General features: G+C 44.1%; 2 protein-coding genes and 1 long non-coding RNA gene across 15 annotated transcripts in view; 2 read left to right on the forward strand and 1 right to left on the reverse strand.

Moving 5' to 3' along the window:
• The window catches only part of MYBPC1 (myosin binding protein C1), an 84,556-nt gene extending 81,444 nt beyond the window's left edge, over positions 1 to 3,112 (forward strand). For 7 of the 12 annotated variants that reach the window (XM_077846057.1, XM_077846063.1, XM_077846060.1 and 4 more), the window contains one exon: positions 2,837 to 3,112. In XM_077846057.1, the coding sequence (XP_077702183.1) occupies positions 2,837 to 2,937 (101 nt within the window). In that variant the 3' untranslated portion in view covers positions 2,938 to 3,112. Of the gene's footprint in view, positions 1 to 1,421; positions 1,465 to 2,836 lie in introns of all 12 variants that reach the window. The other 5 variants (XM_077846066.1, XM_077846059.1, XM_077846058.1 and 2 more) reach the window with 5 other exon arrangements.
• Positions 2,044 to 9,671, reverse strand: LOC144282435 (uncharacterized). Its single transcript, XR_013350873.1, has 3 exons — positions 9,362 to 9,671; positions 8,498 to 8,626; positions 2,044 to 2,385 (listed from the first exon to the last, which is right to left on the reverse strand). It is a non-coding gene; the product is annotated as an uncharacterized LOC144282435 (long non-coding RNA).
• Positions 9,672 to 15,199: 5,528 nt separating this feature from the next.
• CHPT1 (choline phosphotransferase 1) overlaps positions 15,200 to 20,867 on the forward strand; it is a 28,831-nt gene continuing 23,163 nt past the window's right edge. For both annotated transcript variants that reach the window (XR_013350864.1, XM_077846070.1), the window contains exon 1: positions 15,200 to 15,481. Coding sequence is in view for 1 of the 2 variants with exons in the window: in XM_077846070.1 (XP_077702196.1) it covers positions 15,209 to 15,481 (273 nt within the window). In the remaining variant the exon portion in view is untranslated. The remainder of the gene's footprint in view (positions 15,482 to 20,867) is intronic.

Genomic DNA, 20,867 nt, shown 5'->3' on the forward strand with positions numbered 1-20,867 from the left:
ATATCCCACTGGATATTTCTACTTTCTGTTCCATTCCTCTTACATGAAATCGCACTTTGCATGTAAAGCTTGACTTTCTCATTTGCTTTTCATTGTATTTCTTAGCCGCTCATGGCATACACTGTTTATGCCATGAACAGGAAGGCCAAATTATTCAAGGATATTAATTAATGTAGACAGTATGTTTTGTCAGAAAGCTAAGTACCATACCCCACGCCCCCATAAGTAAAGCCAGGGAGCTACATTTGAAGATGACCTCACTGTAGACATCAGGTTATCAGACCTTAGTAATCAGTAACATTTCTTTGATAGTTTCATTTTTCAAATGTAGAGAAATATGATCTTCCTTTAAGATAGTTTCCACTGTAGTCTCCTGAGATTCATGTTAAAATTCAGAAGACTGAATGTTTTTAAATTGCGAGTTGTAGAAAAAGTATCCTGGACATTTTTGATGGAGAGAGGACACAAATAAGAATTATTTGGGATACTTGGATCCAATATTCTGGAGCTTTCCTGTATAAAATTTCCAGTGAAAAATTTACCAGTAGAATTTCTGTCTACCCATTTATCTGTTGGACACTTTGGATATTTTCATAGTATCAAAATTGTTTCATATATTTATGAACTTGAAAGAAAATTCCAGGCTCCATTACTAGTGTATTAAGCAATAACCGAGTCCTATCCTATATATATAATGGGCCCCCATTTGGAAGAATGAATGAAGTTCTTTGGGCCTGGGTAAGCAACGTGATGTAAACTCTGATGATGTAAATCTGTGCCTGAGTTTACAGTTCCCAGAGATAATATCAGCTTGCAAAAGATGACAGAATTAGGGCTCCTTCTTTAAAGTTTCATAGATTATACATATAGTTACTTTCTAGCCTAAGTTTGTTTAAGCCTTGTGTTTATTTACATCAGTTATATACAATCAGTTCAGAATACAGTTACAGAGTACGCTATTCTAATATTATATCTACTTGATAATTTTGCCTTTTAGAATTCCAACATATATATATGTACACTAATGCTTTGTCTATTGTCTCTGTTTTTCTTTTGTTGAAAAACACAATATATATATGTTGTAGGTTTTTTTTTTTTTTAAGCTGATGGTTTGGAAGCTCTTACCATAAATATTCACTGTACAATCAGATTGGCTTTGCCACTCGTTCAGGCAAAGTGGTTGTGCATATTAATAAATGTTTTACATATTAATGATCCTTTTGAAGTGACTGGATCCCTGCCCTTCATTCCATGCGCTTCTACTTTCCTACATCTTTCACATGACTAAGGATTAATGACATCACCTCATCATAATTATGACTATAATTTCATCCAACAAGTACTCAACTTTGGTTTTAGCACTTTATTAATGCTTACAACTTCTCTCTCTCTCTCTCTTTCTCTCTCTCTCTTTCCCTTAGTTGTAGCACAGTAAGGATTTTTGAATGTATATTATCATCTAAGGTAAGCTTTCATATGGTTTTGGCATATGAAGCTTATGACTGTCATAAGCCATACAAAGCCTGTGGAGTATGGCATGATTTTCATTATGTAATCCAATGAAAATAGACAATTTAAAATCTCTAACTTTGTAGTTTTAATTTGTATTTAAGTATCTTGAAATTAACAGCTAGTACTTATTCATCGCAGCAATCTCCCGTTGACATGAAGCAAGTTGTTGAATGCAGTAGAGCATGAATTAAAGCATTTAATGTAGATGAAAATGATACCCAAGCATTCTGAACGCTTTGCATCAAGGAATGGACATGTACATAAGTGGCATCATTTATACCTATATGTGACTTGAATTTTTTTTTTTAAAAAAAGGAGAATGACTTTCCCAAATTTGCATTAAATAAGTTTTAAGAATGTTCAAATGGCATGCTGTTTTTGCCTGGACGTGAATTTATTAGCAAGTAGTGAACCACTTCTGTAAAGGACCATGAATTTTTCTGGTTTTTCTCTGGTGAGGGGTACTTTTATTTTTTAAATATAATTCAGAAACATGGAAGATAAGTTTGAAATATCAGTAGGTGTTTCACCTTCAGAAGATACTGGATGGGTTTTACTCTTTTTAACAAAATCTTTCCAATTTTTGCACTTTTGACAGGGTATAAATAGCCACAGTTAAAGGAGTGGTCCCTATTTTCTCCTCTAATATACTTGAATAGGAAGTCTTTGTGCTTAATTAAAAAGGACATCAACAAGGGGCGCCTGAATGGCTCAGTTAAGCGTCTGTCTCCCGATTTCTGCTCAGGTCATGGTCTCAGGGTCGTGAGAATGAGATGGAGCCCACATCTGCTCCCCCTCAGTGCAGAGTCGGCTTGAGATGCTCTCTCTCTCCCTCAGCCCTTCCCCCTGCTCCTCCGTTGATGAGCTCCCTCTCTGAAATAAATAAATAAAATGTAAAACAACAACAACAAAAAGAACATTAACAAACAGGGAACAGCTCTTCCTGCTGATTCGTAACATGGCTTGTCTTTATTCTACTATTCAGTCAGGAGGCTTAAATCATCTGTAGAAGAATCCCAAAACCTCTCCAAGACCAATAGATACTACTTTCCAACCAGTCAGGAATTTCAACTAAGACTGAATAATAGCAGGGAACAAAAAACTGCCATGGGTCTGCTGGGAACTTGCTTTTCCTCCCATTGCCAAGCGCTTTAAATTTTAAATGTACTAAACCCAGAAGGTTTCCAAGCAGGGACTGAATGAATCTTGTAACTAACTGGAACGTAATTAGTCACATTTCTAGGCAGCTAGTCAGGAAGTAGTATCTGAATAATCTTTCGTGTAGACGGTTTTGACTTTGCCTTTTCCTCTCTGTCCTCTCTAGGTGGCCTTTCCTTCTGCAGGCTCCTCTTGCAAGGTGTGCCTCCTAACATAATTGATTCATATTTGCGAGACTTGCAATCAAGCAATCCCGAGGAATACTAAGGGCCTGGGCCCTGCCTCCCTACACTCCACTGCTTTGAAATCTGGTTGCAATGAGAAAGCATTTTCTGTTTTTCCACCAGGCACTCAAGTGTGGTCGTTTTCTTTCCTCCTAATGTTGAAGAAAAAAAAAATGTTTGCACGGATTGCTTCATTAAAAATTGCATACAAAATGTCATTTGAAGTCAGCTTTTTCATCATTATTGTCTGTGCTTGGTCCCTATACTTCACACACACACAAAAAAGAGCAAGCTGTAGAATTAGCAAAAGCAGTTGCTTTAGTTTAAAATAAATAGTAAGCTGTAAATGCTTTCTTTTTCCCAGAATGAAAACACGTAGTACAACGGGCACAGTCAGATCTTGAAAACCCATCTTTCTCTTGAAAATCCACTCTTCTTTTGATCTTAGAGATTTTTCTATGCAAAGCAGGGCTGTTCATTTCACACAATCCTGCTTAACACCAGTCAATCTGTATCCTTTTTCCCATTTGAATTCACTGTGAGACTTCATAGTCTTTCAGACGAGTTTTCTCAATGGAAGAGAAAAAGGCACTCAATAAATGGTACAATAAATTTGAAGTGCTTATGATGAGGTGACACGGCATTCATTTAGGTGTCTGGGATTGTGTGCCCAGAAAGAGCTGAGGACAAAGGGCTGCGAGCCGGGGTGCTATTCAACGTGGGCCTGACCTTCCCTAGTCTCTGGCACAGCCTCCTGGCCAGTGCACCAGGGCCCGTGCCAACACAGCTAGTCACAGTGACAGAGCTCCCAGGCTACAGAGCAGGGACAGATGGGGAGTGTGCTGATGGCATCCATTCCACCTGGTGGTGACTGTCCACATCTGGAAGCTGAGAAACATCTGCAGGAGCTCATCACCTTCTCGGCAAATTGCTCCCATTCTTCCCTGTGCACTAGACAGGTTTCAGTTCAGGGAGTGGGGTGAAGTGTGAGTGTGTCACCTCACCCCTGTTGTTTACTCCCTTGCCCCCTCCCATTTCTTCCTTTTGGTCTTTCGTCCTAGAAGCTAGAATCATTGCCACCTGCAGCTGGGCCTGTAGCATCCTGGGACAGAATTTTAAAATATCTGCTCTGCTTGTTTTCCAGGTTAGAGCTGGGAAGCTATGGTGGTCATGCTCTTGGGTTGACGTGGGATCTCACTGAGGGAAGGAGTGGAGAATTCAGGTGGTTGTAGTACCTTTGGGAATGGCCAGGGAAAACTCATGTTCTTGTCCCAACTCGGGTCTCTTCTGTTCTGATGGGTTGGTGATCTTGTTACTGGATGTTAAGAATATTGGCTACCATCCCATATGCTCAGTAACTGTGAAAGAGTAGTGTGTGCAACCCTTAGGTAAATAACCATTTTAATCAGAAAATATATTTACATGTTATCTTATGTAAGAGAAGCCTGGTTGGTGTATCTATAAAGTCAAGGAGGTCATATTTCTATGTACAAACCCAATGGTAGACTGTCTGGCAAAACCAAGCAGTGTGGCCTCAGCAGTTTAGCCGCTGGGCCAGGACCCCAGAGCCCCAGCTGGTTGCTTAATTCAAACCATCATTGACTGATTTTGCCAAGTCAGGGTCAAGTTTGTTAGGCCTTTTATAAACATTGCCTAAAAGTAACTGTAAAGTATCCTTACAAAATACTGGTTCTCCAGTCATGACTTATGCTCTCAAATTTTGTACTAGATAATGGTACTTTTCTACATGCAATCTCTTATTAAGGGTGCTCATGCACCACAAAGTCCCAAAAAGGAAAAATAATCTATTTTGAAACTACAAGGAACAAAAAAATGTCAGAAACTGTTGTTGCTATTAGCTTTCCTACAACTTTATCGTAATTCTGTTTGAATTTCACTTTATTTAAGAAAAATTACATATCACAGGAATTTACCAAGAATTCTTTTTGGAAACTAAGCATTTATAAAATGTTTTAAAGGATCATGCTTATTTACTTACTTTAAAAAGAAAGCTTAATGAATGCCTCATCTAAATTAATACAGAAATAGAAAAAAAATCACTAGTTCCAAGAAACATTGGAATAAAGTAATATGTCCTTAGCCACTCATTTTTAATACTTCTGAAACATTCTGTTCCACTCAACAAATGAGTTATTGAGTATCTGATGTGTGCATGCATAGCACTGTGATGGATTCAGCTAGAATCCAATGATGAATAAGTCACTTCATGCATTCAAGGGGTTTATAATGCAGAAGAGAAATACAAAGGGAAATACATAAACTGGAAAGACAGCAGGTATAGGAGAGCATGCTAAGGATTCAGAAGCTGGATAATGTGGCTTGTGTGTTTATTATTACCCATGTATGTACCACACTAAGATGAAGTACAGGATGTGTCGTTTGACTTTATTTTTCTAAATCAAATTAAAATATGGCTCTCCACCAGCCAGGGAGATTGAGCAATTCTCTCTGTTCTGTTTGGAGGTCCTATTTCAGGCTCTGGGTCAACTGGAATATTTTCTGCCCCTAGAAAAAGGAGAGAAGGAAAGTCTCTCCATTTCAGTCCACATGGATGACTGTTGAGATGTCTGTGTCCAGTGCATCATGGTCCCCTCAAAGACAAGTGACTCCAAAACTTCCCAGACAAGAGTGGACCTGGGGTCTTTCAACCTCCAAAGCCATAGCTTGACTATTTGCCTGTTCCTTTTAAAGATGTTCTTTGTGGGAACACTGGACAGTTCTACACTTAGGACTAGCCTTGGACCTGGGCAAGAGGGCCTCGTCCACCTGCATCTCCCTCCACAGGAGGGCCAAGATGCCAAGGGGATGTGCCTACTCGGAACCCTCACCACATCTCCTTCTTATAGACTGAACCCAAGCTCACTTGCTGGGCCTCTTCCCTGAGTTCAAACTCCTAAGGAAGAAACACGTCCCCAGTTTATGCATGCTGCGGCCCAAGGGTTGGCCGAGAGATACCTGTTTGTCAGGAGGTTGAGGTGTGGGGGATGTGATCAGAACTTGTGCTTGAGGCCAAGGCAGCTGAGAACCCTCATGGTGTGGTGCGAGAAGGACATAGGATGAAAGAAGCTGGGAAACCAGAGCCTGGCAGTGGGTCACAATGTTCTGGCAAGTATCTCTGAGGAATCTGATCATTCTATAATTCAAACCTGGCCTTCCAAGTCCTTATGGATTCAGCCCATGAAGACTAGAGGATGCAACTATTTTATTAGCCACCTGTGAGCTTGATTTATAACTTATACTTCTGTGTATGAGCTATTAAAGCTAGGGGTCAGCCACCTCTCAACCTCCTGTGTCTCCTTCCCTGGGTCCCCATCCAACATCTCTCCTACCCTGCCCCAAACTCATCCCCCTCATCACTTCCCAAACTCTGTGTCTGACCCTCCTTCTCCTTCCACACCTAAGTTACTAGATGAGAATTCCAGAAATACAAGTTTGGCCTCTTTTTCCTGGGAGTAGGAATAAAACTGGGAATAATAATACCAGACAGTCTTCTTACCAATTCTCCTATGATATTAATTGACTCTAGATTGAACTGTACATTTGTTTTATTTCCTATTTTAGCAGGGCCACCAATTACCATCCTTGCACCAAAGATTCAGGTGGTTGCTATGTGTAGATATTTATAAAATCCTTTGTAATTAAACTCTGATAACTTATCATGGACTAAAGAAACAAATAACCTAATGGAACAACCAGTTCTCCTGATGCTAAGGTCTGTCATCACCCTCTTTACATCACCCGATGAGCTCTCTCTGTCCCCAAATGCACTGGCCTGAGCAATCTATGGCCTCACTGAATATTTTTCTTCTATCTGGAGTAGATTACTAGGAACAAAATACCAGAGAGGCAGCAAGACAATTAAACATTCCCAGAGGGGCATGCATTCAGTGTGGCTTGGTACACTGGCTGACTCAAGTCATGAAAGGAAAAAACAAAACAAAACAAAACAAAACAACAAAAAAAAAAACAAAAAAAAGAAAGGAAAAAACACTGCACTCAAGCACATAATCTACAACTTCCTTCTCTTCCAAGCAATCACTTTAGAAAGCATCTTTCTGTTCTTTGGAGAGAGGCACTTACACAGCCATCCACAGGCAAGAGGTTCCCTCCTTTACTACTATATTCTTACCTTCATCCTTGACTTAGAGCCCAAGAAAACATTTTATTTTTATTTTTTTTAATTTATCCAAGGTTTTATTGTTAATAAATGGAGAAACCTGGATACGTGAAAAGTCAGACTTCAAACCACATTTTATAGGTTCATATTTCCCCTGAATAGATTTATTTTTATTTTATTTTATTTTTTTTATTTTTTATTGGTGTTCAATTTACTAACATACAGAATAACCCCCAGTGCCCGTCACCCATTCACTCCCAACCCCTGCCCTCCTCCCCTTCTACCACCCCTAGTTCGTTTCCCAGAGTTAGCAGTCTTCACGGTCTGTCTCCCTTTCTGATATTTCCCACACATTTCTTCTCCCTTCCCTTATATTCCCTTTCACTATTATTTATATTCCCCAAAATAATGAGAACATATAATGTTTGTCCTTCTCCGATTGACTTACTTCACTCAGCAAGAAAACATTTTAAAAACATTATATACCAATTTTAAAATCTTGACTTACAGTTTTCTGGTTAATGAAATGAATAAATAAATAAGAATGAAGGGCTTCTGGCAACACTATGGCAAGGAAAGAAACCCTTATTCAGACTTTGTAAGGCGTCCCTCTTGAAGGATCGGGATGAGGGGTAATTGGAAAGGAGCCATATTGCAAAATAAACCAAAACTGATTTGGAGTCATACAGTCATTTGGAAAATTCCAGGCACTAGAGAGCCAAGTAATGCATCCCCTGCCCACTATGGGATGAAGCGCCATTGGACTGGTCATCTCAGTCCCACTCCTGAGTGTGCACTGGGGCTCACTGTCAATTCGGTTCCCATTCCTGCACTGGGAGGTACCACTGAGCTGGGGGCAGGTGGGGTGATAGTGGAGGTTGCCCAGAAGAGGCAGGTTATCTCTGCACAGGGTTATTTTTAATAGTTCATTGTTGGGTCTCAATAAACATTAGCTAGCAGTAGTAGGAGCTCATTGGTGAGATAAGTTTGATAGTCAGGTCCTTGTGATGGCAAGCATAGACCCTGACCCAAAGTCTGCCATTAGTAAGGCCACTCTCTAGGGGGTTAAGCAAGAGTGAGGGACAGAGCAGCAGGAGATGGCAAGATGGGGCTGGGCAAAGGTCAAGACCAAGAATCAACATCAAATGAGAGAAAAGGAGGACAGACTGACACATTACTATCTGTACAGAGGGAAGGGAAGTCAGGAGCAGTGAGATAGAAACAAATCCAGAAATAACCTCTGAAGGCAAGAACTAAAGAAAGAGGAAATGGCAATGATAAAGTCAACAATTAAAAAGAAAAAAAAAAAAAAAAGAGCACCTACTTCCTTACTTACAGACATTCTCAGCTGTGGTTTCTTAGCCTGTCCACAGCTGCCCTATCCCTCTTTGCAGAAAATGGAAAACCTTGGACAGAACCTGAGAGCATGGCCTGAGGCTACTATGCCACCCCCTGGCATGCTTACCATTGACGTTCATCTGCTTGTTGTTCTCTTCTCCATGGTACAGGAGTCTAGAAACCAATTTTCCCTTCCCAGATCTTCCAATGGATGTTGTTCCAGACATACTGTCAGGGAGCTGAAGGGTGTCCCAGTCTGGGAAGCACAGAGGCATAATCTTAGAAAGGCCTCACCAACGACCACCAGCCAACACCTTCACTGGGGAGCAATGAGTAGATTTTGATTTCACTGGAGATAGTAGTATGTGATGGGTTTTAAATAAATCTATACATGAATATAAATTCAGAAAAATAAAACACAAAATTGTGAGCATCTATCTATCCTATCTATCATCTGTATCTATTATCTATTATCTATCTATCTATCTATCTATCTATCTATCTATCTATCTAATCTATCATCTATCTATCTAGCAAACTCTTCTTTGCCCTGGGAAGAATAGCTTTAAGCAAAATTAAGTGAGTCAAATTGGTCTTTCTTGTCCCTCAACTGCCCTGAGTGCTCTGTCTCTTCGTTCTGCCCCAGCCCACCCTGGGGCTCCAGGGGCTCCGCCAGAGCAATGCCTCCACCCATTCCTTCTGAGACTGGATGTTTCAGTTCCCTCCTCATCGCTCAAACTGTGGTTTTGTGACCAGCAGCCTGGGTGTCACCTCGAAGCACCACTCACTCCACATCCCCTGGCTCAGAACCTGCCTTGTAACAGGATCTCCAGGTGAGTCCTGTGCCTGGCCCTGTGAGAGAAGCACACTCCAACCCTGTTTCCTGTGTGCATCTGTATTTGGGGCCATTCTCTGCCCAAAGGACAGACATTCTGATAAAAATGTCCCTCCTAAGATATTCCCGATAACTAACACTGAAATGTGACCTAACCTGTCACTCCTAAAAGCCCTGTCCTGAACACAGGAATAACTCTTGGGATTTTAGGTCCCTTGGACTGCTGACGAAGGAATCTTGGAGGAAGGGCATTCCCGCTCATGCTCCTCAAATCAGACTGTGGAAAAATTTTTAAAGCAGTAGGCTGTGAGCTCCAAAAAGGATAATGAATTAAGAAAAGGTTAAAGGATATAAAAAAGAGTGCTAAGAACTGTCTCTGAGGGAAATCCGTTTCCTTAATCCTAAATTGCTTTCGCAATTTCAGATAAAAAGCACAATTACAGCATCTCAGTGACCCTATTGTGAAACTTTGTATTCTGATCTTGTCCAGGAAATCAAGCATTTGTAAAAGAGGAGAGCAAAGGTTTTTGGCAATCTGCAAGTAAACACTGCATGTCTGCTCATGTATTTTGTAAGGTATCATAGTTCTATAAAATCTGTGGACTTTAAAGTCTCAAAGTACAAAACTATAAAACCATAAATTAGATCAAAGCAGGTAAATAAAAAAGCACGAGTCTTCACCCTGCAGAACCATAGTAATCTTTATAAATACTCCAGCCTCCGAGTCCAGACCTGGAAATACACGGATAGTTTGGTTCCCTGCGTGATAACATCCTGCTACACCAAAAACCCATCCAGTGAATTACTTGATTGCAACCCAGGCCTTTTTCCAAACCAGGGCAAGTCAGTGGCGTTTTGAAGTGGTCATATCACAACAGATGCATTCCTCATCTGGCTGAATGAGACGACAGTGTTGCATTTTGTGGGAAATTGGCTGAGATGCTGAGGATGCTGAGGAAGGAGTTTTGAAAGGTGTGTCAAAGTTACAGACACAAAGAGAACCAAGAGTAAAACCAAGATCCTTTCTCTTTTGGGAAAGAAATTCAATTCAGCTAAACCATCAAAAAAACCTATGGACCTATCCTACTATGAATATGTTAAAATGTTACCACTGGGGTGAAGAGTACAAGAGATATCTCTGTATTATTTTTGCGACTTTCTGAGTCTATAATTATTGCAAAATTAAAAAGTTTTTTAAAGTGTGAATGTCTACCAAGCGCCAGGCACTGAGGAACACACTCAGTGCAGGGATGTGGTCCTGGTACTCTACAAGCTGGGTGAGAGGCACACTGGCACATTATTAAGTGACCAAAGATAGGTTGGGATACAAGTACAAAGTGTTTGGTTGTGTGGAAGCAGGAGACCTCAAACTGGAAGATGTGAGGGCTCATCTCAGAGAAGAGGGAATGTAAGCTGAGTCCAGACAGATGAGCATGTTTTTGAGGTAATGAGGGATGGAGGGTGCTCCCCAGGCCCAGGGAGCGGATCAGGGTGAGGGGAGGCTCTGGGTGTGTTCGGGAACAACTAATGGCAGCATGGAATGCAGAAAGGGAGGTGAAGGAAGGGGAGACATTTGGGAGATTAAACTGGAAGAGTAGATTCAGCCTTCAAATCCCAAGTGAGGAAACTTGAACTTCACTGAAGGCATCTGAGCAGGGAAATTCATCATCAGTTTTAGTATTTAAGTAATTTTACATAATATTTAGAAAGGACTGAAATAGCACCAAATCTACATGATCTACAGAAACTGTAGATCATGTCTGTTTTATATTGACAAAAACACCCATCTAAGTCCGATATTTATTTGTTTGTTTATTTCTTTATTGGTTTCTGGAGTAGAACTCAGTGATTCATCACTTACAGATAACACCCAGCGCTCACCATAAGTACCCTCCTTAATGCCCATCCCCATCTAGCCCATGCCCCAACCCCACCCCCACTCCTGCCCCTCTAGCAACCCTCAACTTGTTCTCTTTAGTTGACTGTAAAGAGTCCCTTATGGTTTGCTTTCCTCTCTTTTTTTGGTTTCCCTTTCCACATGTTCATCTGCCCTGTTTCTTAAATTCCACATATGAGTCATAGGGTATTTGTCTTTCGCTGACTGTAAGTCCAATATTGAATATGTATAATTTATTAGACGGTATTTAGCAGTGGTTAGGAGTATAGGACTTGGAATCAGACTATGTGGTCTTAAATTCCTGCTTCACTACTTTTCTAATTATGCAGTCATAGCAAGTTATTGAACCTCACTAGGCTCCAGTGAAAAAATTTGTATAAAATATGGACAATAATTATACCTATTTCACAGGATTTTTATGAATATTAAATAATTCTGATGTTTACAATAGTGCCTCATTGGAGCTCATAAATGTAAGCTACCATGTTAGTTCAGAAAAATAAAAATTTGCATACATCAATCACTATTTAATAAACCATGATAATCAAAGGGAGCTATGATGCAAGAGACAAAATAGTAGAAAATCTGTAATTTACTTTTCCTTGACATTAGACAGGTTGGCCTTAATAGGTCTCCAATTCATTAGAAACTTCCAAAAATTTGCCCCACAAAACAAGGGAAAAACAGCTTAGGAGCATGAGTGTTAAAGATAGCACAAATAATAATAAAATGAATACCACGTTCCTATTACCTAGTTTAAAAATCGTGGCTGAGAGAGCAAAAGGACCCTCCAATATCCATTTTCCCACTTTCTGGTAGTAATAGAAGGTATTTAGAAGGGCGAACAGTTGGCCATCTCAACTCCATATCGCCATCCTCTCTTGTAGCTATGCACAGCCATGTGACCAGGTTCTGGCCCATAGGAGGAGAGCAGAGGTGACACATACACGTAGGCCACGCCCAGCAAGGACATGGGTGCTGTATTCTCTGCCCTCTCTTCCCCTTCCAGGTAAATGCAATTCGGGGTTAGCCAATTTTGGCCACGAGGGCGAGGGAGGCACCCTAAGGATGGCAGACTAATAAAATGGAGGAAAGCTGTGGCCCTGACATTTAGGAGCCACCAGCCAAGCGCAGAGGGGCCTACCTTGGGGGAGAGAAAGGTACATCATATTTAGGCTGTGGGGCTTTGTGTCCTAATACAATTACTGATATGTTGGAAGCCATCTGTGTGCTCCTCTAACGATCCCATCTCTAGAATTGTATGTATCCTTTTTTTCCTTTTCTTCATAACTGTTCACTTATGGACATACTCCTTTTTTTAAAGATTTTATTTATTTATTCATGAGCAACGAGGGAGAGGCAGGCTCCCTGTGGGGAGCGGGATGTGGGACTGGATCTCAAGACCCCAGGATCACCACCTGAGCCTAAGGCAGATGCTTAATCATTGAGCCACCAAGGCATCCCCATTTCGAACTTTATATGAATGAAATCTTACTGTATGCATTTTTTCTACAAGCTGCTTTTTTTTCTTTCTCAATATTATCCTTTCACAATTCATTGATGCTAATAAGTATAGCTATGGTTCGTTAATTTTCCACTGCTATATTAAACTTTGCTGGGTGATATTAAATTATGTGAAAATGCCTCAGTGGATCCATTCACTATTATTGGACATTCAGGATATTTATAATTGTTGATTATTGTAAAAAGATGCTATGAATATTCTTACACCTGTCTCCTAGGACACACGTGCCACAATTTCTCTAGGACATACTTCTGGATCAGAATTGTGGGGTTAGAGAATGTGCATCTTCAACTTTAGCAGGTCATTCCAGGTTGGTTTTCAAAATGCTTGACCCCATCTATTCCTCCTTGCCAACACTAGTACTCTGGTAGACCACACGACCAAGTTCTGGCCAGTGGGACGTCTGCTGATGTGCCATTTGGGAATTCTAGAAAAGCACCTTACTTTGCTGGCTCAGCTGCCAGCAGTATCTAACTTTTCATTCACCCTCTTTCTCTTTCCTGCTACTGGACATGCAAACAGGATGGCTGGAGCTCCAGCAGCCATTCAGAAGAACCGAGAGATGACCTTACAGGTATAAGTCAGAGAGATGTTGGAGCTGAAAGAAGAGCCTGAGTTCTTGGTGATCATGAAGCCACCATAATTCTAGACTTATGTGAGAAAGAAATAAACTTTCATTTTAAGTCACCAGATTTGGGGGATTTTCGTTACAGGTATCTGAATGTAAGCCCAGTTGTTTTTGTTTCTCACTGATTTTTAGGAATTTTAAAAATAAAATCTCGGTACTAGTCAATGTGGGTTTTATTTGAGAGAAATACCTTTCCATGGCTTGTGGCTTGTCTTTTCATCCTCCTGTGACATTTTGATGTACAGTGGAAATTATCTGTAATAGCATTTAATTTTTTAATGTGGAAAAGGATTTCTACTCGGATGGCATTGATAAATTAAAAAGCAGATGTCCCCAAGTTTACACTATATAAAACCAGCATAGTAAAAAGTAGATCTCTGTCATTCTGAGTCCTGCACTTTTCAGGATCTCATTTTTTTTTTCATATTAAAGATTAGGAGATGAATATTCAACGAATAGTTTGGTCTGTAGGAACCCTCAGATTGCTCCAAGGCAGGGGCTGCTAACCTTTTTCTGTAAAGGGCCGGACTGTAAATATTCCAGTGTTTGCAGGTCAGTGTGGTGTCCGTCACAACCACTGAACTCTGCTTTTAGAGTGATAAGGTAAACGACACGTGGGGCATAAACATGCCTTTATCCATGGCGCTGAAGTTTGAATGTAATATAATTTCGCATCAAAAATTTTTTCTGAATTTTTTTCAGCCACTCCGCTTGTAGGCTGTATTAAAACCAGCGGTGGGCTGTGGAGTGCTTTGCTGCTCCTTCTCCAAGGTATTTAAATGAATCCTGTGGGACAGACTGCATCTGCTGACAGACAGACGGTGCTTCACTATCTGGAAAGCAGTGTCCCAGGTGGTTCTGTGCGTTCGAAGCCTGCATAGAGGTCAGAACCAGGAAGTGAGGGAAAGGCGAACGGCAGGCTCATCTCGGGGTGTGCAGCAGCGTGTGACGGGACGCCCGCGGCCTGCACGGGCGCGCTGTGGGGGGAGGGGGCGCTGCTGAGGTAGCTTGGGAGGCCCGAGAGCTCAGGCCGCCGTGCGGCGGGGGGGAGGGCACCGCCGGCCCAGGACTGCGCCCCGAGCGGGCTGCCGGTAAAGCACCCGCCGTTACTGGTTCCGGACGCTCTGGGAAAAGGGCGTTGGGCTTTCAGTCATTCCTTCAGGCCCCTTTTCAGCAAATGTTTCCAAGTCCTGGTTTGTTGCTTCAACACCTCGGTCTCTAAACTCTGAGTCCTGAACCCGCGGGGAGCCTTCTCCGGGACTAATTCGTGGCAGGGCCTCCTTGGAAGAAGGGTCGCTTCGTTGTGTGTCTATCACGCAGGGGGGCCGGGGCCGGCAGGGCGGGCACACGCGCAAAGCGGTTCTCACACGCCCCCGGCCCGCGCTGTCCTGCGGCCGTGAGCCCGCCAGGGCGCCCCCGCCAGGCGAGCGGCCTTGGGCACCAGCCCGCGCGTTACGGGCCGGCGTTTCCCTGGGCGGCCTGGGAGGAGCCCCTGCTCGCGCGGCGCCGCCAGACGCTCCTCGAGAAGACTCGAACCTCAGACGCAGGTGCACCAGCCCCGCGGGGACGCCGGTCCCGGCACGCCGGCCCGAGACTTCCTGTGCGTGGGAGCCCGGCGGTGACCCGCTGGCCGGCGAGAGCCCGTCCGGTCCTCCGGACCCCCTCGCCGGCCCGACCCCTCCCCGGGGCCCCCTCCCCGAGGCCCCGCCTTCCGCGGACGCGCCGGCGGCCGGGCCGCTCTGGGGGCGGGGGCCCCGGGACCTGGGGCAGCCGAGCTCGCCCTCGCCCGCGCCCGCGCCCGCGGTCGCCGGGTGCCACCCCGAGGCGCAGGCCGCGAGCCGCGAGCCCCGAGCCGCGAGCCGCGAGCCCCTCCCTCCACCTGTCCCCGCCCCGGCGCCCGGCTCGGCCGGCGGGCGGCGGCGGCGGCGGCGGCGGCGGGGCGGGCGGGCGGCCATGGCGGCGGGCGCAGGGGCCAGGCCGGGGCTGCGCTGGCCGAGGGCGCTGGCGGAGCCGCTGAGCGCGGCGCAGCTGCGGCGGCTGGAGGAGCACCGCTACTGCGCGGCCGGCGTGTCGCTGCTCGAGCCGCCGCTGCAGGTCTACTGGACCTGGCTGCTGCGGTGGGTCCCGCTCTGGGTGGCCCCCAACTCCATCACCCTGCTGGGCCTGGCCGTCAACCTGTTCACCACGCTGGCGCTCATCTCCTATTGCCCCACGGCCACCGAGGAGGTAGGGCCCGCCGCCCGCCCGGGGGACGAGGGACCCCCCAACTGCTGTCCGGAGCCCGCGTCCCCGCCTCGGCCCCGCCCCAGTGCGCCGCCGTCCCGGGAGCGGAGGGACCGCCGCGCGGCTGGCCCTCGGGGCGGGAGGTGGGGGACGCGGCCGCTGCCCCGCGCGGGGTCCGCCCCGAGCCTCCCCGGCGGCGGCCGGGTCGTCAAGGTCGCCGCGGCCGCCCCGGGTCCACTCCAGCCGCGCCCCTTCCACCGCGAGCCGGGGGCCTGCCTGCCCCGCCCCGCGGTCGGCGCCCGGCTGGGCCCCCGGAGCCGTCGGTTGCTTTGCACGCTGCGGCCTGAACGCCGCGTCCCCGCCCGGCCGGCCCGCCCGAGGGACCCTGTGCACACTTTGAGGACTCCCTAGGTTCCTGGGGCTTGTGCTGGTGACCCCGAAATTCTCGGTGGCCCCGATGGAAGACACGGTACTTCCGAGTAGCGACTCCTCTGTGCTTCCTTGACAGGACCAATAAGAGGGAGTTAGAGGGCACGATCCTTATCGTCACGACCCGGGAACCGCAGATCGTGTTGGCCGTGCGTGTATGGCCTGTGTCCCAAATAAGAGCGAAGAGCGGGGCTCCGGGCAGCTGTTCCCCGGAAGCCCCGCTCCCCAGGGCACCGCACCGTAGGGCCCCGCTCCCCAGGGGGCCCACTCCCGCCCCTGGCTGCCCTGCGGTGCACTCAGGCCGGTAACACCGCCTTGCACATGCTGCCACACTTTCTTGTCTTTGCTCTCCAAATAGCGAAATCCCCATTATGATCATATGTGAGCATAGGTTCTGTGGGAGAACTGATTCAAATCGAGGCTGGATTGCAGGAATATAATGGAACTATTTTATGCCTTCCATAGTGTGTCCATTTAACAAACTACGTCATGGAGCCTACATTTTTTTAAACACCTGTTGCCCGTTGGTGGTTATGTGTATTACCATATGAGTTCTCGGCAGACGTCTCCACTGTTGTTCATTTTCATATTGTTTGCACAAAGTAAATTTCTTTAGTTTTTGGTTTTTGAAACTTGTTTGCAGAATTTCCTAGAGACCTAGGGGTCGTGGGCTAGAATGGAAGGAGCGCTGGGTTTGGGTTCTCATCTGGCCACATTATGGAGAGACCGGCTGGTCAGTTTTCCCATGTGTGAAATAGAAAGTCATACCTGCCAAACCAATTTCACAAGGACACAGTGAAGATTAAATACTGTATTAGCTGAAGATAAATGTAGGAAGTGGCGATTTGCCCAACAAATTAAAAATATTACTCAACACATTAAAAATACCACTGTTACTAAAAATGGCCTAAAAACCTGTAGTTAAATTTAATTTTTATTGGGCCTAAATTTGGCTAACAGCATTTGGATGTTTCTGATACTTGCCAGTTAAACTGTGACTTGTCAATATTACTAATTTCAGATCCATTTGTTGAGCACTTACAAAAAGCAGGGCAAAAAAAAAAAAAAAAAGGGCACACAAGTCCAAGAGATCCTGTTTAGGAGTATCAAGAGGGGCCTGATGGAAGAGGTAATTTATGATTAATTTTTAGGCTCAGCCTCATTCCAAAAACAAACAAACAAACAAAAACAAGGCTGGGGGGAGGGGAATCTCAGACATGTAAAAAAAAAAAAAAGGAAAAGCGAAAAAATCAGAATGGCCCTAAAAAGGAGGAATGAGAGTTAAAGTAATAAGATGAAACTGAGAAGAGTTTCTGAAACATATTAGATCCTCCTGCACATGCTTTTAAGTGGCTGAAGTAGTGAGGGGACAAGCCATCACAGGATTCATGTTGCCTGTTTGATAAAATCCTAGCAATAACAGGAAAGAAGCATTGGCAGCCTGAGCTACTTTGCTTTCAGGTCACAAAGCTAGTAAATGACAGGACCTGACAGGATTCAGATCCAAGTCAATCTGAGCCCAAGGCCTATATATATTTATACAAGTTATATTTCTATGGTTATGTTTATAACCATATATAACATAACAAATATATTTATTAAATTTATACATATGTTTAAATATATATATATATATAAACAACACATCACCTTCTTGTATGGAGTTCCTGCCTTTCTCTATGTGATATGCAGGAAAAATTTCTTGTGTCTTATATAAGATTTATCAGGTATGTAAAGTGCTTTCACATCCATTGCTGCCTTTGTGTTTTATATCCACCTAAGAGTTTGGCAAATTTTTTCCCTTCCTAGAATGGCCTTTCTACCATTTTCGTATTTCTTCTATCCATCCATCCTGAAGTAATAGTAGTATACACATTTTTATTAAGAGGAAATTGAGGCCCCTGAGGGTTAAGTGACATACCTGACTTGGAACATGTTTTCAGATTCTTAAGCTTAAGAATTATTAGTGCTTTTTCAAACTTGATAAAACCCAGAAAGGGTTAGGAAAAATACATAAGGTTTTTGGATTTAGTTGCTTAGGCTTATGTACCCGTACAGGATGTAATCCTACCTGTAGAGGGTTATGTATATGCAATGTTGACTATATATGTCTATTAATAATAACACTTGATCTGTTTTTTTAACTACTATGTTCATTTCTAGGACAGAAATGGGAATGAAGGGAAGTAAATAGAAAAAAAATAAGTGATTTATGTGGAGTACTACAATCGGTGTTCCTTCTTTTTTCCCCCCTACAATGGTGTTCTGAATTGCATGTCGTGCTACTGCTTCTGTTAAAGAACTTCTACTGCAGCCAAATTCAACTACTTGCTCTAGCAAGGATTTCTCTTTTTGTCCCTCTCTTTTCTCCTTTTGTTTCCTTCCTCCTGTCCTGCTTCCATCTCTCCGTGCCCAGTTCTAACATGACTTCTTTATAAAATTTTTCTTCCTTCTCCAGAGTCAATCCTCTAAACTCCAATAAAAATAACAACATCAACTAACATTTACTGGGTATTAACTATGTACCAGGCATTATTTTAAGGTGCTTTAGCCTATTGCCTCATTTAAATTCGTCTCAACAACTTTATGAAGTGGTACTATTATTCTCCCTATTTGATAGATTAGGAAACTGAAAGGGAAATTACCCTCTTCCAGGATACATAGCTTTTTTTGTTTTTGTTTTTAAATATTTTATTTATTTATGAGACACAGAGAGAAAGGCAGAGGCAGGCAGAGGGAGAAGCAGTCTCCCTGTGGGGGGAGCCCAGTGTGGGACTTGATTCCGGATCCTGAGATCACGCCCTGAGCCTGAGGCAGATGCTCCACCGCTGAGCCCCCTGGCGCCCCTGGGGTACAGAGCTTTATTTTTTTTTTCACTTACAGTTTATACATTTTATTTTTTATTTTTTTAATAATAAATTTATTTTTTATTGGTGTTCAATTTGCCATCATACAGAATAACACCCAAGTGCCCCCCTCAGTGCCCGTCACCCATCCACCCCCACCCCCCACCCCTTCCACCACTCCCAGCTCGTTTCCCAGAGTTAGGAGTCTTCCATGTTCTGTCTCCCTTTCTGATATTTCCTACCCATTTCTTCTCCCTTCCCTTCTATTCCCCTTCACTATTATTTATATTCCCCAAATGAATGAGACCATATAATGTTTGTCCTTCTCCGATTGACTTATTTCACTCAGCATAATACCCTCCAGTTCCATCCACGTTGAAGCAAATGGTGGGTATTTGTCATTTCTAACGGCTGAGTAATATTCTATTGTATACATAAACCACATCTTCTTTATCCATTCATCTTTCGATGGACACCGCGGCTCCTTCCACTCATACAGCAATTTGGCAGTGTGGCAGGATACAAAATCAATGCCCAGAAGTCAGTGGCATTTCTATACACTAACAATGAGACTGAAGAAAGAGAAATAAAGGAGTCAATCCCATTTACAATTGCACCCAAAAGCATAAGATACCTAGGAATAAACCTAACCAAAGAGGTAAAGGATCTATACCCTAAAAACTATAGAACACTTCTGAAAGAAATTGAGGAAGACACAAAGAGATGGAAAAATATTCCATGCTCATGGATTGGCAGAATTAATATTGTGAAAAAGTCATTGTCACCCAGGGCAATTTACACGTTTAATGCAATCCCTATCAAAATACCATGGACTTTCTTCAGAGAGTTAGAACAAATTATTTTAAGATTTGTGTGGAATCAGAAAAGACCCCGAATAGCCAGGGGAATTTTAAAAAAGAAAACCATAGCTGGGGGCATCACAATGCCATATTTCAGGTTGCGCTACAAAGCTGGGGTACAGAGCTTTAAAGGAGACCAGAGTCCAAGCCAGACCGTGGCGCTTCAGCCGCAGGGCTTTCTTTGTAGGTCTCCCTGGAACTTTAGACTGGGCCTAACTTTTCCATTTTATTTTGGTTCTGTGTGTCTTACTGAGCAGGACAACCTACAAGCTTTTAAGTTCAGATAGAGATTGCCCGTGTGTACATTGTGTACCACGCAGTGCCTTGCATAATACAGAGGCCAACTAAATAAATATTCACTAAATTATTGCCTTTATGCATGAAATGTCATCCTAGGAGATGATGTTTTCCGACTCTTACCCAGTTTAAGCTGGTCTTGGATTAAATACGTATTTGTTTTCTGGCCTGGGAATTTTAACAAGAGTAAGCAAGATTTAAGGCTCCTAGAGCAAAAGGGAACTGAGGCCAGCAGCCACTCGGACCTCAGGACTTAAGGAGGTATGTGCTGGCCCGCAACCTTGAGGGTCAGTGCACCCTCCACCTTTGAGGCCTGCATGGACTCCCGGGCCTCACCCTAGTCCCAGCCTTGCTTGGGGCTTGCCCGTTTGATTCCCATAGTTTCCCTGTGCTCCATTATATGAGCTGTTCCTCCTGAGACTTTTGACCTGGGTCTAAAGACTGACCCCTTGGGTTTTGCAAAGTTAACAGAGCAGGTGTTAAAGCACCCAGTGCAGTTGGTGCTGATGATCCATCCGGCTCAGGGGATTCTCTTCGAGCCCCCCTCCTTCTGGTTCCCCTGAGCAAAATGGGGGACTGGCACTTTCACGAAAGCTCAAATACTAAAGAAGGTTTTAAGAGAGAGGGGAAAAAAGGACTGTTTCCCAAAATATAAAATGAAAGAAAGCTACCTTTCAAAGTACAGATTTCTAAAATCGTGAGAGCCCCTCGGGTCCTAAGTTGCAGGTGGAGCCACCTTGCTGTATGCTGCCTGCTTTCCTTCCCGTCTTGGAACCTGCTTCATTTCCTCAAAATGGGTTTGCCCGGCTCAAGTGCTGGCCCTGAGCAGAGTTGAGGCTCTGTCCAGTGCAAACCAGTAAGGCCCTGGGTCCCTTCCCCACTGGTGCAAGCACCGCCTCCCCCCCCCCCCCCGCCCCGCCCCCCGCGGTTCTGGGGGCCTGGGGGGGGGTTTGGGGG

This window comes from Canis aureus, chromosome 13 (genome assembly GCF_053574225.1).
Source record: "Canis aureus isolate CA01 chromosome 13, VMU_Caureus_v.1.0, whole genome shotgun sequence".
NCBI classification, from domain to species: domain Eukaryota; kingdom Metazoa; phylum Chordata; class Mammalia; order Carnivora; family Canidae; genus Canis; species Canis aureus.